Genomic DNA, 13975 nt, shown 5'->3' on the forward strand with positions numbered 1-13975 from the left:
AGTTCTTCAACAAATATACTATATACTGTACATACCTTCTGAAGCATCCTGAGGTTTGAAAGCTGGTAACATACCTTTTTGTTGGACCAACAAGTAGTTACAGTATATCGCCTACACATTCACCCACCTTTGCGACTTTACTACACAAGGAGGAGTGTAAGACACATTATGGTATTACATTAAAAAGGACATGTTTGGTCTGCAGGCTGCGTACTACCAGTTGAACATAGTAAATAAAGAAAATACCCAAAACAAGGAACGTTAAAGAACTATACATTTATTTTACCTTCAAGAACAGTGAAGTGCTTAATCTCGTTCTAAAAAGACATTACATACAAAACTCCCAAAGGCTTGAAAAACATTTGCTAGCGAACACAATAGCAAATTAATAATTAAATCCTGGCCAGGTATACTAATAAATATTTGTTTATTTAAAGAAAATATGCGAATGGTCGGTTGTCTGGGATAGTCATGTGTTTTCCTTAACTTACATATTTATTGCAATGCACCATTAATATATATGTATTTAATTATCGTTTTAAATAATCTAGTGTTGAAAGATCATTATCATCACTCACCTGGTGTCGTTTTTACTTCCTCTTTCCAATTGATAAAACTAATTAACCGGCCAAAAAAATAATAATTGACGCCTGCCTCTCCAGTTTGCGGGTTGGTGGCACTCCTTGCTCCAACAGTGTATATTTAAAAAAAATTTTTTCGACAACAGTGACATCTGTCCCTGATCTGGACCTTACAACAATGAAAAGGTTTCGTCGTTCATTAGGAAGGGCATATTTAATGGAACACTGCGGGGGTTGTAGTGGCTGCAATGCATTATGGGTGGATAGACTGCACACACCTTCAGCCATGAAGAATTTTGTATAATAAGGGATGATCCAACCCGGTAACATTTTTGTTTTTAATGGAGGACGATGTGTACTAATTTATAAAATAAAGAAATACAATTAGCCTGGCTAATTATCACATAGAAAAGGAAATATTCAGCAACTGGATCAACTGTAGAAGGCTGATGGGGACCAAGACGTCAATCTCACCTAACATAGACCTTTACACTTTTGCCATCCCAAAGAGTGCTGGATTTTCTGTTCCCAAAATCCTACTCCATAGTACGGACACCCCGTATTTACATAGTAATTAGGAGTACAGGCATTTTGTTCAGAAGAAAAAAAAAAAAAAGATATATATATTTTGGAGGATGGAGCAGGGGTACCCTGCACTACTATAAGATGTCAAGTTCACACGCCTTAAACAAGTGCAATTTGGAGTCTGTGGCCAAAAAAAACCAAAGTGAAATTTTGTAATGTAAATACTGTGGCTCTAGAACTTTGACGCCTAAATGGCAAATAATGCTGAACAATGCATACAACAGAGTTTAAATACATTTTGTTTTACAGATCAAGCACAGTGTTCCTTATATCCTACTTCCGGACACCTTGTGTTTACATAGAGATTAGGAGTGCAAGCATCAATATATTACAACAACAAAAAAGTAACATACACAGCTGAGTGAAGGTATGACGTGAGGGTATGACAGTGTGTCCAAAATGGCAGCTAAAGAAACTTTTTTGGCACGCTGGGAATCGGATTCCCATGGAGAACTGCAGCATTATTTACAACCCTCTCCATGGCTCTCCTGGTACTTCAAGTCTTTACTTCAGTGATAGGAGTTGGCCATTTGCACCACCATTGTATTTTACCCTTGAAACCACATATTTTGGATGCTTAGAGTTTGTGGCCCCTATCATTTAATCAGCTCAATGAAGTGGTAGTGGTTATTAGTGGCTCTTATTGTAATCCTTCCCTCAAACGTTTTGAACTGTGAGAGGAGGGAATGCAGTCTAACAAATCCAGATTCTATTTCTGCCGAATCATTCTCCGTTTCCCAGGACAAGACGGGTAAAAGTAGTTGGTCTTGATACAGCAGGTTCTGGACATTGAAAGTTGTTGGGTTTTGATACAGTGCATTCATGGAAAACCTTCCTTATAGAAGAGCTTTCTACAGAGAAGCTGGAGAGCAGTTTGCTTATCAGGGGAGGAATTATTCTCAAATTGTTCTCATGGTTCGTGGCGTTGCTGGATGAATGAGGAAGGGAACCATGAGATCAACTGTGGACCTATCAGTAAATCCATTTCTTTCATGGGTTGGCAGGAGTAGATCCAAATTTGACTCAAGGTTCTTGTCTGGGATTCCATGTCTTTTTAGACATGGAGATTTCTCTTGTTGTTCCAAGTCATCACACCCTCCTCTAAGATGGGTGGGAGGAAGGTGGCTTTTCTGTCTGGGTTTTGCAGTCAGTGTTGGCACGAGGAGTGTCAATCTTTAGTTTCAAAGCCCGTTTCCTTCTCTGTCTTTGAGTATTTTGTGCGGGCGATTTTAAAGAAGTCATCCACAGCATCCAGGCATATCAGTCGGTCCTGGGGAGGGAATCACAAGCAGTGATTTGCAGGCCTCTCCGACAGCAAAATGGTTAAAGAGCAGCTGCTGAAGTCATAGCCAAAAAAACAGCCACTTACCATTGTGTAGAGGTACCTCACTGGCAGGTCCCACCCGGCAGGGAAGATGTTCGTATCATCGTCCAGTTGCATGAGCAGCTCCATAGCTCTATTAATGTTCTTTGAGTTACTCATGGTGCTTTGCTTTGTCACGGACAGCAGAGACTCGGCTTCCTTCTGAAATCCTGTAGAGCAGAAGAAAGACCAGGAGTACGAGTGGTGCTAAACTACATCCACACTACATTATATAGAAGCAGCGACACAGAGTGGTGTATCAGTTTTGAAATAACAGGGGTTCATTTTAAGTGAGCTTTTGCATGGAGGGGACGGTATTGGTCAAGCAGTGTGTGATGCTGCAGCATACAATGCCATAGTCCTGAATCACAGGTTCATGTCACTTCTGGCCCACTGAGGAATTAAGGCTTCTGGCATTTACTTCAACATACCCAAGTCTTCAAGGATCTGCCTCCACCTGGCTCTGACCTGCCGCCTCGCCTGCCTCAGGGTGTAGATCTCATAGTTGAGTTTTTGCCATTCCTGGATGGTGATCAGGAAAAAGAGATACTCGATTTATATTGTATGAATACAGTAATATAATATGTATAACCATTAACTGACTGCCCCACACCTCTGGAATACCCTTCCCCTCAATATCCGACTTGGACCGTCTCTCTCCACCCTTAAGACCCATCTTAAAACACACCTTATTAATGAAACATATATATGGGTAGATCCGTTGGCTGCTAATATACATCTTATATCCACTGACCTTAACCCCTTGCAGACTCACTTACGGGGGGCACCCTCCTACTGTCTCTGTAAGTTATCCCTACTTACCACTTAGAGTGTAAGCTCTTTGGGGCAGGGACTCCATTTCCTATTGGTATTTTTATGTCTGAAGCGCTTATTCCCATTACAGTATGTGTTATATTATTATGTTACTGCTGTAAAGCGCTAGGTAAATTGATGGCACCAATATACATACATTACTATAAATACACATACTTATCACACACATGACACAAAGATCTGAGCTTGCGAGATGTCAAATGTGCAAAGTTTAGCAAAGTAAGCGATGCTCTGGTTATGTCATATGCACAGACATGGGCCGCGGGTGTATATGCGGACGTCAGCACAGTGCATGGGAGGAAATTGCTTTGTAGAGCACGTGCGGAATGTTTCCTTACTCACATCCACACCATGTATATTTTGGAACCCAACTGGTGACCGTGCGCTTTATTCCCATTCCCGTCGGACCATAAAACCTCAGCTAAGATTACAGATAACAAATTCCTGGGAGCTCCGACTATTATCCAGCCCCTGCATCCAGCCACAGCATTCACTGCAGCAAGGGAGAGGGATTAGTGGGCCAATAGGAAGGAAGGCAGAGCTGGGATTAGACTAAATCATTTGCAGCTGATATGCTTCTGTATGGGGAGCACATTGTTAGGAGGAGTTACAGGGCGTTGGCCTCTTAAGTGCGATATCTCATTGTGTCCCTGTCACTAAAAGTAAATGGCAGGCTCTGTAGGGCACTATATACACCACTATGTAGACTTGCAATCATTTTAGAAGATCCATGTATTTATGGTTTGCGAGTGTCTGGAGTGTCATGCACACTGTTGCAGGCCCCACATGGGACTGATTGAATAACTCCCTTCATACAGACCTGCAGAGTGTTACCTCTCTGTGTAATGCCCAGCAATCTATTGTAAGAGGGAATTAACTGCCGTCCTGAAGGAGCGGACAGTCAGCACTCGTAACATTGGGGGTGTAAAGTACACAGCATAGCAGAGACAATGCACCAACAGATCTATCGCTCAGGACTTTCAAACACTCATAAAAAGTGAGAATCCGGGAATTTGTCATTGTGGTTAGATGTTTGGCTCTCTCTCTGGGAGATACATGTAGCATGGAATGAGCAGCGAGTCTCCCCACTAGTCTCCTCACCTCAGAGTCCTTCTCCAGCTGGTTCCTGGTCTGAAGCCAGGTATGCAGCATCCTATCGTCTATGGCCTCTGTGTGAGATAGGTCATGGGGTGAGCTCCACAGGTTCCTCTCATCATCATGGATCCCAGAGTAGGATGGATACGGGTTACTATTACTAGAGAGAGAGAGAGAGAGAGACATACAGAGCCAATGTACTGCCAGACAAATGGAGCTGAAACAACATCTAGGACTTGGCTTCTTAACCCCACAAAAGAGCTGTAACCAATTAAATAAACGAATGCCACAAATCACCTCTAAAAGCTTAGAACAAGTGTGGCCAACTCCAGTCCTCAAGAGCCACCAACCAGTCAGGTTGTAAGGATATTCACGCTTCAGCACAGGTGGCTCAGACATTGCAAATGTTGTGAAAGAAATATCAATATAGTGGAAACGTCTCACTGACAGTAGGACCTGTGTCTCACAGACTTGGTCTCCCGCGCAAGGTGAGAACTGAACAATGCATCATCTCTCGTTCTAAAAAGGTAGATGCACCATCTCTGTTGCAAATGTGAAATCGTAAGTAAACACTGCAATTAAACATATGACCTATTATTGGGTGTCCTAGGTATATTCAACGGAAACATTTGGGAGCTTATCCATATGTTGACCTGGTAATGGGAGAAATGTCCAGCTTTTCATAAGATAACTTGTTGAGCAAAGGTTGTAAAGAGAGATCCTGCACCCTAATTCTGCGACATTTTTTCCCCAAAGACCAGGTGTGCTTCCTTTAATATGAACCAAATGGATCTGTGCTCTCAAAACAGAACCACACTGACCTGGTGTGATCACATGCACCATGTTTGTAGAAAGTACGAATTCACGGTTAAGTATTAAAAACTCATTTGCCTTTAGAATTCCTGAGAGAATAGATGTACCATAGAAGAGGACATCCCACAGAAGGGAGGCTTGTTTGACACAAATTAAAAAATGTCTGCCAACGAGGGACAAGACAGGTGGTCACAAGTTACAGGTAACAAATCTACATCATATGCTTTCAAAGAAGCAGACAGACAGTGATTCTAGGGATCAAAGAGGCCAGCATGGGATTCTGCTGCTTTAATGTTTCTCACTGTCCATCCATGATTTACCAAAGAAAATGGAACCCTATAGAAAGTCAATGGGATTTTTTTTCCATTTATAAATGAGTATTTATGCCGTTTCACAGCTGGAAGACATTGTTAAGCAGACCACATTGTTTATCTGGATAGTCAGGAATCCTGCATTCTGACTTATGCCTGGGTGCTACAGCAGATCACTGATGTTTTGCCAATTCAATATTTTCCGTGCCATTTTCCCTAGAGAACTGCTAAAGAACAAGAAAAGAATCACTGCACCAGCATGGGCTGCTATCACCGTGCTCGCTCCTTCCCAATGCCACCATGCTTGTCCTCACTATTGCCACGTTATGCCTTGCCTGGCTACTCCAGCAATGTCCTTTCCCACAAACCCTACGCATTTCACGAGTTGTACTACATTCTCTAGTACAGGGGGGCGCAAACTTTTTTCCCTGCGTCCCCCTGCCGGCTGTCCCCTCACTCCCGCGCCCCCCTCCCAACCCCAACTTACCCGCGCTCCGGCGTAATGACGTCACGTTGCCATAGCAACGTGACGTCACATGACCTCGCAGCGTCATTTTGACGCCGCGTTGCCATGGCGACACAGGGAGGAAGCCGCCGGAGCCACGGTAAGTTAGGTTTACAGAGGCCCTGCAGCTCCCCCGGCACTTAATTCAAGTGCCTTCGGGAAGTGCGCGGGGCCTCTGTAAACCCCGCGCCCCCCGTCGGCAGTGTCGCGCCCCCGCCCCACAGTTTGCGCACCGCTGCTCTAGCACATAGGGGTTGTGGGAAAAGGGCACTGCTGGAGTAGCCAGCCAATGTAGCTTCAGTGGGCAGAACGCATGACAAGGCAAGTGTGGGGACGAGTACACTGATGTCAGTTCCCGCCAGTGTAGTGGTGTTCTAAGTTCCCTGTCTTTCTGTGAGTACAATATTCGCGCCTTTGGTCCATGATCCATAAAGAATAAGGGATTTATAATTACAGATGTCTGGAGGTCTCCAGGACATTCAGACATATTAACACAAAAATTGTACAGGTATAAATAATAATAAAACACACACACACACACACACACACACACGTGAGTAGGTTTACTGGCTATGCATCTTAACCCAGGCTGTGCTGAAAAGCAGTGTAATGCAGCATGCATAAGCTTATAGGGTCCATGTCAAAATGGATTTGAAGCAAAAGGTGACACTGTGTGCTCATTTGCATGTCATTTCCCAGAATCCCTTGCTGCAGTGGAAGCACTGCATGCTAGGCGATAATGGTGAAAAGCAGGGTTGCAGACCTGTAAGGCTGCGTCCATAGATGGACAAGCCGTGCTGAGGCGTGCGGACGCTCCGCGCTGAGCCCCTGCATCCTCAATGAGGATGCCTTGAGAGGGGGCTCATGCGAGCATCCGCAGGCGTGCCCAGGCTTTGGAGTTTTCAGCCGAGCGCCAAGCTGTTTTTCAGCGCGCTGTCAGCTGAAAACCTCCAATCAGCCTGAAGCAGCGTCAACGTCACGGCGCCATGATGTCGGCGCCGTGACATTGACGTCAGTGCGTCGCGGGCGATTGGCCCAGCGACGTCACTGCCCCGCCTCCAACCACCTCCCCCCGGCTCCCTTCGCGCACGCTGGCTCGCCTGCAAGTCCGTGCAATCGCGCTGACTGAAGCAGGCGAGCCTCAGCGTTAGCGCGCCTCCGCTCTCCCCACACCTCTATGGCCCGGGCCTAAGACATGTAAATGTGCTCACAAGTTATGAGATCGAGAGATCTCTCTCCCCCTCTCCAAATACACAAGTTTAATTAAAAAAAACAGGGGAAGCAAAGTCCCTATAACATTGAAATGACAAATATGACATAGGAGGAAATTAACATATAATAAAATAAAATGTATAAAAATGCATATAAAAGAAAACATGAAATGTCCGATCAAATGCTGAAAAACATCCAATGAAGGAGGATGCGTGATATCAAAGTGAAGAATCACTGGAAATAAATGGCTGGAAAAAATGCAACTGGCTGGTGGAGGTTAATTTATAATACGTAGCACAATGCTAGCTGAATCCTGACAGAGTATTGATAGAAAAAAGTGTCAGCATGTAACCAGTCCCATGGTAGTGAAAGAGAGCACTTATAGGGAGAAATGGGTATAGGTACAATCTCACAGCAAAGGTAGAGGATCCTGGCAGGCCCGCCAACAGGGGGGTCTGCCAGGGTTGGCCCCCGGGTCAGGTGTGTCAGCGCCGGAAGTCAGCTGGGCTAAGCTTCCGGCACGCGTCAGCATCAGACACCTCGTGGGACAGACTCAGGCTGCAGTGGGGGAGAGCTGGGGCCGGCAGCAACTGCTGTGACCTGCCGCCATAGTCTCCCCAACCGCCCCCCTCCGTAGCAACGGCACCCCCCTTGCAGCCACTAGCCTTCCCGAAGCAACGCCCCCCCTCCCTGTAGCAACCACCGGCTGTAAGGAATTGGGGAACACGTCCTTTGTTATTTATTCCCTCCTTACCTGTGGTCGCGCAGACCCCCACTCTGCCTACAGAGCACGCGCAGCTCTTCTAGAGTACCATGGAGCTTAGCTCCGCCTCCTCGGACACGCTGCATGTGACGACGTTCACCGCTCTCCAGCTGCGTGGCAAGTATTCATAAGAATCCCCAAGTATTCATTTAGCCCTTTTGTCTCCTGCAGCCAATCATTGCATTCGTGGAGGCTACGCCTCCACTCCGCCTCCCTTGCTACTGGGTTCTGTGTGCTATAAATACCCTGCAGTTCCTTTCCTACCGTGCTGAGCATAACTTGTTGTAGCCTTGAGCTCCTGCGTCTGTTGTGCCTTGCTCCTTGTCCTGTGTTCTTCTTGCAGTTTGACTCTTCGTGTACCGACCCAGCTTGACCTTGGGACCCCTCTGAATATTGACGCCGGCTTACCCTCAACTCTGTGGACCTCACCAACCCAGACCACGGCTATACAGACCTCCATGGATTCTAACCTCTCCAACCCCACACCACGGCTATGTGGACTTCCACGATTATGACCTCTCCAATCCCAGACCACGGCTAAAGTACTTGACTACTTTGACCTCTCCATTCCAAGACCTCGGCAAGTATCAACTAATCCACTCTCTCCAACCCAGACCCGGCTACGTTTGACAATCTGCCTGCCAGGCACATGTGACAGGGTGAATGAACGTCACCAGCCATATGCCTGGAAAACCTTTGTTTAGGCTTGCAGTGCAGCAGTGACGAGGTTAAGTTGAGAAGGGCTGCTTAATTAGTCTGACCCCAGCTGCATAATCAAGGTGTTAAAACCCCGGGCTGTACACACATGCAAGGGAGCTGGTGAGGAGACAGGACTGAAAATGCTGAAGAGATTACTGCTGTAAGGTCTGTCTTGCAAAGTACATGTGTGATGAACTGTCTGTCTCCTGCATACAAAAGAGAAGCTGCCTTATTTTGTTCTGTCTGCTAAAAAGAAGCTATTTTGTTTTGTCTGCTGAAGAAGCCATTTTCTTTTGTTTGCTGATGAGAAGCTATTTGTTTTTGGTGTGCTGTATGTTTTAGGGCTCAAATAAATAAGCCTTATCCAAAGAACCCGCCTGTGTGGTTGCATGTACCCTGCAACAGCACGCTTCCACTGCTGTGGGTGCGTGGTTTACTACTTCCCCACCTCAGTACCGGGGTCCTGTCTTGCTCGTGGGCAGCGCAAGCGTTACACAAGCCCTCCGGCAGCAAAGCCTCCCCCCATAGCAATAGTCCCCCCCTTCATAACCACCGGCCCTCCCTCCCTAAGCCACTGACCCACCAGCGCTCCCGCAGCCACCGGGCCTGACCAGAGACCATCCACAAGGTAAGTCTGATTTGTATTGGTGGGTGTATTTTTTTTTTATATATATGTATTGAGGTGGTGAGGGTGTAATAAACAGATTGCATTGTAATTTTTTTTCCGTATTACAATAAAAAAACAGTTAAGCAAAAGTTGTGCGCTAAATTTTTTTCCCCCGTGGTAGGTGTGTTATGGGGAAGGGGGGCTGCTCCTTTCATTTGTCCTGGGCCCCATGATTTGTTGGCGGCCCTGCCTCCAATAGCTACCTCCATGCCAAGAGCAGCCATCACCAAGGTTGGCTGAGGAACATTCCCTACAGACAATTTGGTAGATTAAAATGCAACTGCTCCCCGGATCTTGATTTCATTGTTCAGTCTAACATCATGAAGGCCAAATTTAGTGAGAAGGGCTATGATAGCTCTCATATTGAAGAATCTTTTTTCAAGGCAGCAAATCTTGATAGTAGTGTAAAGCAAAGCCTGTCTAAGGAGAAACATTTGGCTAAAGGTTTGAAGAATGGCCTGTCCTCTTTGCAGGAACGTTTGTCATTTTTCACTAAGTTCAGTCAGATGCAGAAAGGTGAAGGAGTAGGTAAATAACAGCAAATCACTATGGGTTGGCAGGGTGCCTGGTAATCACTAATTGCTTAGAGTAGTTATTAATGGTAGGTAGAGTAGAGTTGGAAAAGAAAATAGGAGGATTTGGTTGTGCAGTAGGTTTAAAAAGATATTTAATACACAATGCACACAGCAACAATAAAATCCCCTTCCAGGGCAGTCACATTTGTTTGTGCCCTATAGGCATATAATGGTAACTTTAGTTGATTCTGATTGTCTTGTCATCCGACACTGGATCCCGGTGTGCGTTGTGGCTCAGTGGATTTGCCTTGTGTCCCCCTGAAAGCGGACACTGGGAGTGAAGCTTGGCTTGTCACAGTGTTCCGGCGTCACTAGTTTCCTGGTCTGCCGGTTCTCCTCCTGCTCCTCTCACTCAACGCGTTTCGCTAGGCGTGATCTAGCTTCATCAGGAGTGTAATGATATCTACTCTAACTACAGTTGAAATAGTCCAAGTCCTCCTCCTATTGGTTCGAGCAGAAACTTATCTTGAAAATATCCATAGCCGATTTGTCAAACTCGAGCACTAAATAACCATACCTTTCTGGCTCTGATGCAATCGAGTGATAATTAAAAAAAGAGTACAAAAATACTCGAAGTAATGAAGGAGTTTTATAAATAAACTAAAACAGATTTCTCAATAGAAATACTGAAATAAACGTCTCATGCGCCTCCTATTGGTTCAAGCAGAAACTTAGGTCGAAAGTGTCCATAGCTGATTCGCCAAGCTCGAGCACTACATAACATATCTTTATAACATATAACAAATCGAATGATGATTAAGCAGTACACGAATATTTTAAAATACTAGAAGTAATACCAACGTTTTGTATATTGAAATACCGTACATACATAAACTAAAATACTCAATGGAAATACTCAAATAGACTTCTCATTCAGAGGAACATATTCGTCATACACGACTGGTTACAGTCTATCCTTATTATTGTATTGTATGTCTTTATTTATATAGCGACAAGTGTACTCAGTGGTTCACAAAGAATACAGTACAGTGAATTATAATACAATAAGTGTACAAATTCCCATTGTGCTAAATTAGTAGTTTCTCCAGTTGTGGTTCATTGTAGTTTTTCAAGTTGATCCAGATGTGTTCCTCAAAAAAGAAAAAAAAAAAAAGGGGGGGGGGGTGTTTGCGGGGTGTGGGGAAGTGGAGACCATAATTGCCCATGGGTTAATATAAAGCATGATTGCCCAAACATTGTAAACAGCAATATAGTTCAGACACAATCCACAGGAGTAAATTTCAAAAAACTCCACTTTTGATACTATTTAAAAAAAATTTTTTATCTAAAATGTAATAACACACACACACACACACACACACACACACACACACACACACACACACACAAATTTAAAAAGGGTAATTAAAAATTAAATATTAGGAAGTGGAGTGTTAAAAAAAATAGAGTCACAGATCAGTTAAGGCGATCTTTAATAGGAATTGAGGCATTTTGAAACAGGACCCTGTTTTGAGTGAATATCTAGATCAACGCCCCTCTAGTATCTATAGAAGGGCAGAATGTCATAAAACTATGTTGGCTCCATCAAAATTACGATCTCATTCTGTTTCTACATTTGGTTCACGACCATCAGGCATTTTTAAGTGCCATAGAGGGAGGTGTCTCACTTGCACTTTTTTGGACACAAAGAAAAAAATGTTTGTCATTTGACGCCAGTTACCATGGCGACGCATCGCCGAAGATTAGGTAAGAGAAGCTTCAGAGGCCTCATGCGGCCCCCCTGGCACTTAATTTAAAGCGCGGGACCTCTATAGCTGTAGTGGCACGCCCCCAACTTTGCGTACCCCTGATTTAACTAATCATTATCACTTTATAAAATTCACACTTGAATCTTATTTTTGATAAATTAGTATCACCTAAATTGGTCCCCCCCACACACACAGTTTTTTTATTAGTATTATTGCTTAAAGCTGACTCAACTGGTTTGAGCCTGCTGGGTGCCAGAAGAATTTTTTTTTTATTTTTTACAAAAATGCAATGTCACACAAATATCTTCTGGCACCCAGCAGGCTCAAACCAGTTGAGCAATAATACTTCTATATCTTAACAAATAAGTGACTTTATACTGTATGCCTAAACAGAGGTCTTTCTACATTGAATGTTATAGGTCTCATGCACGTCCCGTCCCCCCCATCACCTCCAAGGCCGCGCTTATAGTGCCGGCGACGCGACATCCCCCGAAAACAAATGCATTGTCGCCGCCGCCGCGTGCGCTTATAGTAAGCACGACGGCGACAAAGCGACGTGGTGACGTGATTTTTTGCAGCCGGTAATATTTGATTTTTCAGGGGCTGTCACCACTTGTGACAGCCCCTGAACCAATCAATGGCCTGGTTGCCCACGCCGCTGCCGCGTGAAATTCAACTTTCGCTTGCGGTGACGTCACGGTCACTATACGCGCGGCCTAAGGCTGCGGTTCCAGTGTGCACTGTAGCACGCGCGCTCGGCAGGGGGACGGCGCGTGTACAGCGCTTCACCGCGATCCTGGGAGAGATTGTGATGGAAGGGGACGTGGCGGGGGTTTTGCAGGGGAATGGTCATGAAATCACGCAGCTGGTTTGCCCTCATTGGCTGCAGGGGGCGTGGCCACGCCTCCGTCGCAAACTGTAAGCTCAATTTCACTGTCTCACTGAAAACCTGTCGCGCACCGCGGGGGAAATGTGCGCGACAAGGTAATAATTAGGACCGGACTGACTGCGGGGGCGGTGCTTGAACGCACAGCGCACGCCTGTACAAGGTACTGGGGGTGGGGTGAGAATAGGTTCAGGATGCTTTGTCGACAAGAAACATATTGGATTCCTAAACGTAATACTTTTAGCACCATTAATCTGAATGTCTGGACAAGCACTAACACTAACACACACACACACACACACACTTCTTTATATGAAAAGATTAGAATTAACTTAAAAATAAATTTTATATTACCATTTTCCACTTAAAATAAAATTAATTAAAAGGAATTTTTTTGCTTTCAAAATCGTTTTGCTCTAAAAACATTGTTGTTATTGGGGTTTATTATATGCTTTTGTGAGTAAGAGGTGTGCAGACCATCATTTCAGAGTAAATAAAAACAAACGCGGGGTCACGTGATGCCGTTGCGGCAGAGCCAATGTAAGGGGGGGCGCACGCAGGGGAAAAAGATTGCGCACCCCTGGCTTACATAACCAGACACCCAAGTGAAACACAAAATAAAAGCCAGTGCTGCCTGTGAGATACTGTGTATCGCTTGTATAAACTACACAACTAATTCCTGTAATTGACTCTTCTCTGAGCCTGGAACTAGCCACAGTGACGAGTCCTTGGCGAGGCCATCCTTTTAGCCGTATAGTTGGTAAAGATATGCACAAGGATAAGGTGGAAGAGGGATAGATCGATATATACACCCTGTGACAGTGATGGATATACACACTATGAGATCTATAGCAAGCACCCAACAATCCAATAGGTCTCTCTCAGCATATAAATGTAGCGGACATGTAAAATGGCTACAGTCATCTCTCCTGCTGACAGTAAGGCCTGGTAAGTTGTGGGCATGCCAGCAGTAATTATGGAGGTTTGCCCTCACACCCTGGTGGAGTGCCCTGTGTATGGATGGGAGTGGTCACATGCTCTGACTCCATGGTTAGTGATGTCAGAGGTGTGTCAGCTTCCAGAGTATACATAAGGCACAGCACTGAGCCTAAAGTTAGTTCTGCACAGATCTACGTTCAGTTCAGCCAGAGTTCTGCAGGAGCTCTGCAGGAGTTCTGTCAGAGATCTGCATCCAAGTTGAAGTACTAGCCTAAGAGACTGGGGGTTATGTTGTAGTGACCCAGAGGAGACTGTGTCCAGGGACCTGGCACAGGGCAGTGATCCCTGCGGGGATAGGGAATCCCTATCTAAGGAGAGAGACACCTTTAAAGGGAGGCACTGACTACAGAATGAGTGGCTAAGACTCTACTGCAAGGG

At 45.0% G+C, this 13975-nt stretch overlaps 1 protein-coding gene across 1 annotated transcript in view; it reads right to left on the bottom strand.

Annotated features, from left to right (window-relative positions):
• Nucleotides 1-256: 256 nt before the first annotated feature.
• Nucleotides 257-13975, bottom strand: part of MREG (melanoregulin) — a 31923-nt gene continuing 18204 nt past the window's right edge. Inside the window, exons 4-7 of the mRNA XM_075607241.1 lie at nt 4465-4618; nt 2961-3051; nt 2536-2699; nt 257-2436 (exon numbers count right to left, since the gene is read on the bottom strand). Coding sequence (XP_075463356.1) covers nt 2335-2436; nt 2536-2699; nt 2961-3051; nt 4465-4618 — 511 coding nt within the window. The 3' untranslated portion in view covers nt 257-2334. The remainder of the gene's footprint in view (nt 2437-2535; nt 2700-2960; nt 3052-4464; nt 4619-13975) is intronic.

Source organism: Ascaphus truei, chromosome 7 (assembly GCF_040206685.1).
Source record: "Ascaphus truei isolate aAscTru1 chromosome 7, aAscTru1.hap1, whole genome shotgun sequence".
Classification (NCBI taxonomy): Eukaryota; Metazoa; Chordata; class Amphibia; order Anura; family Ascaphidae; genus Ascaphus; species Ascaphus truei.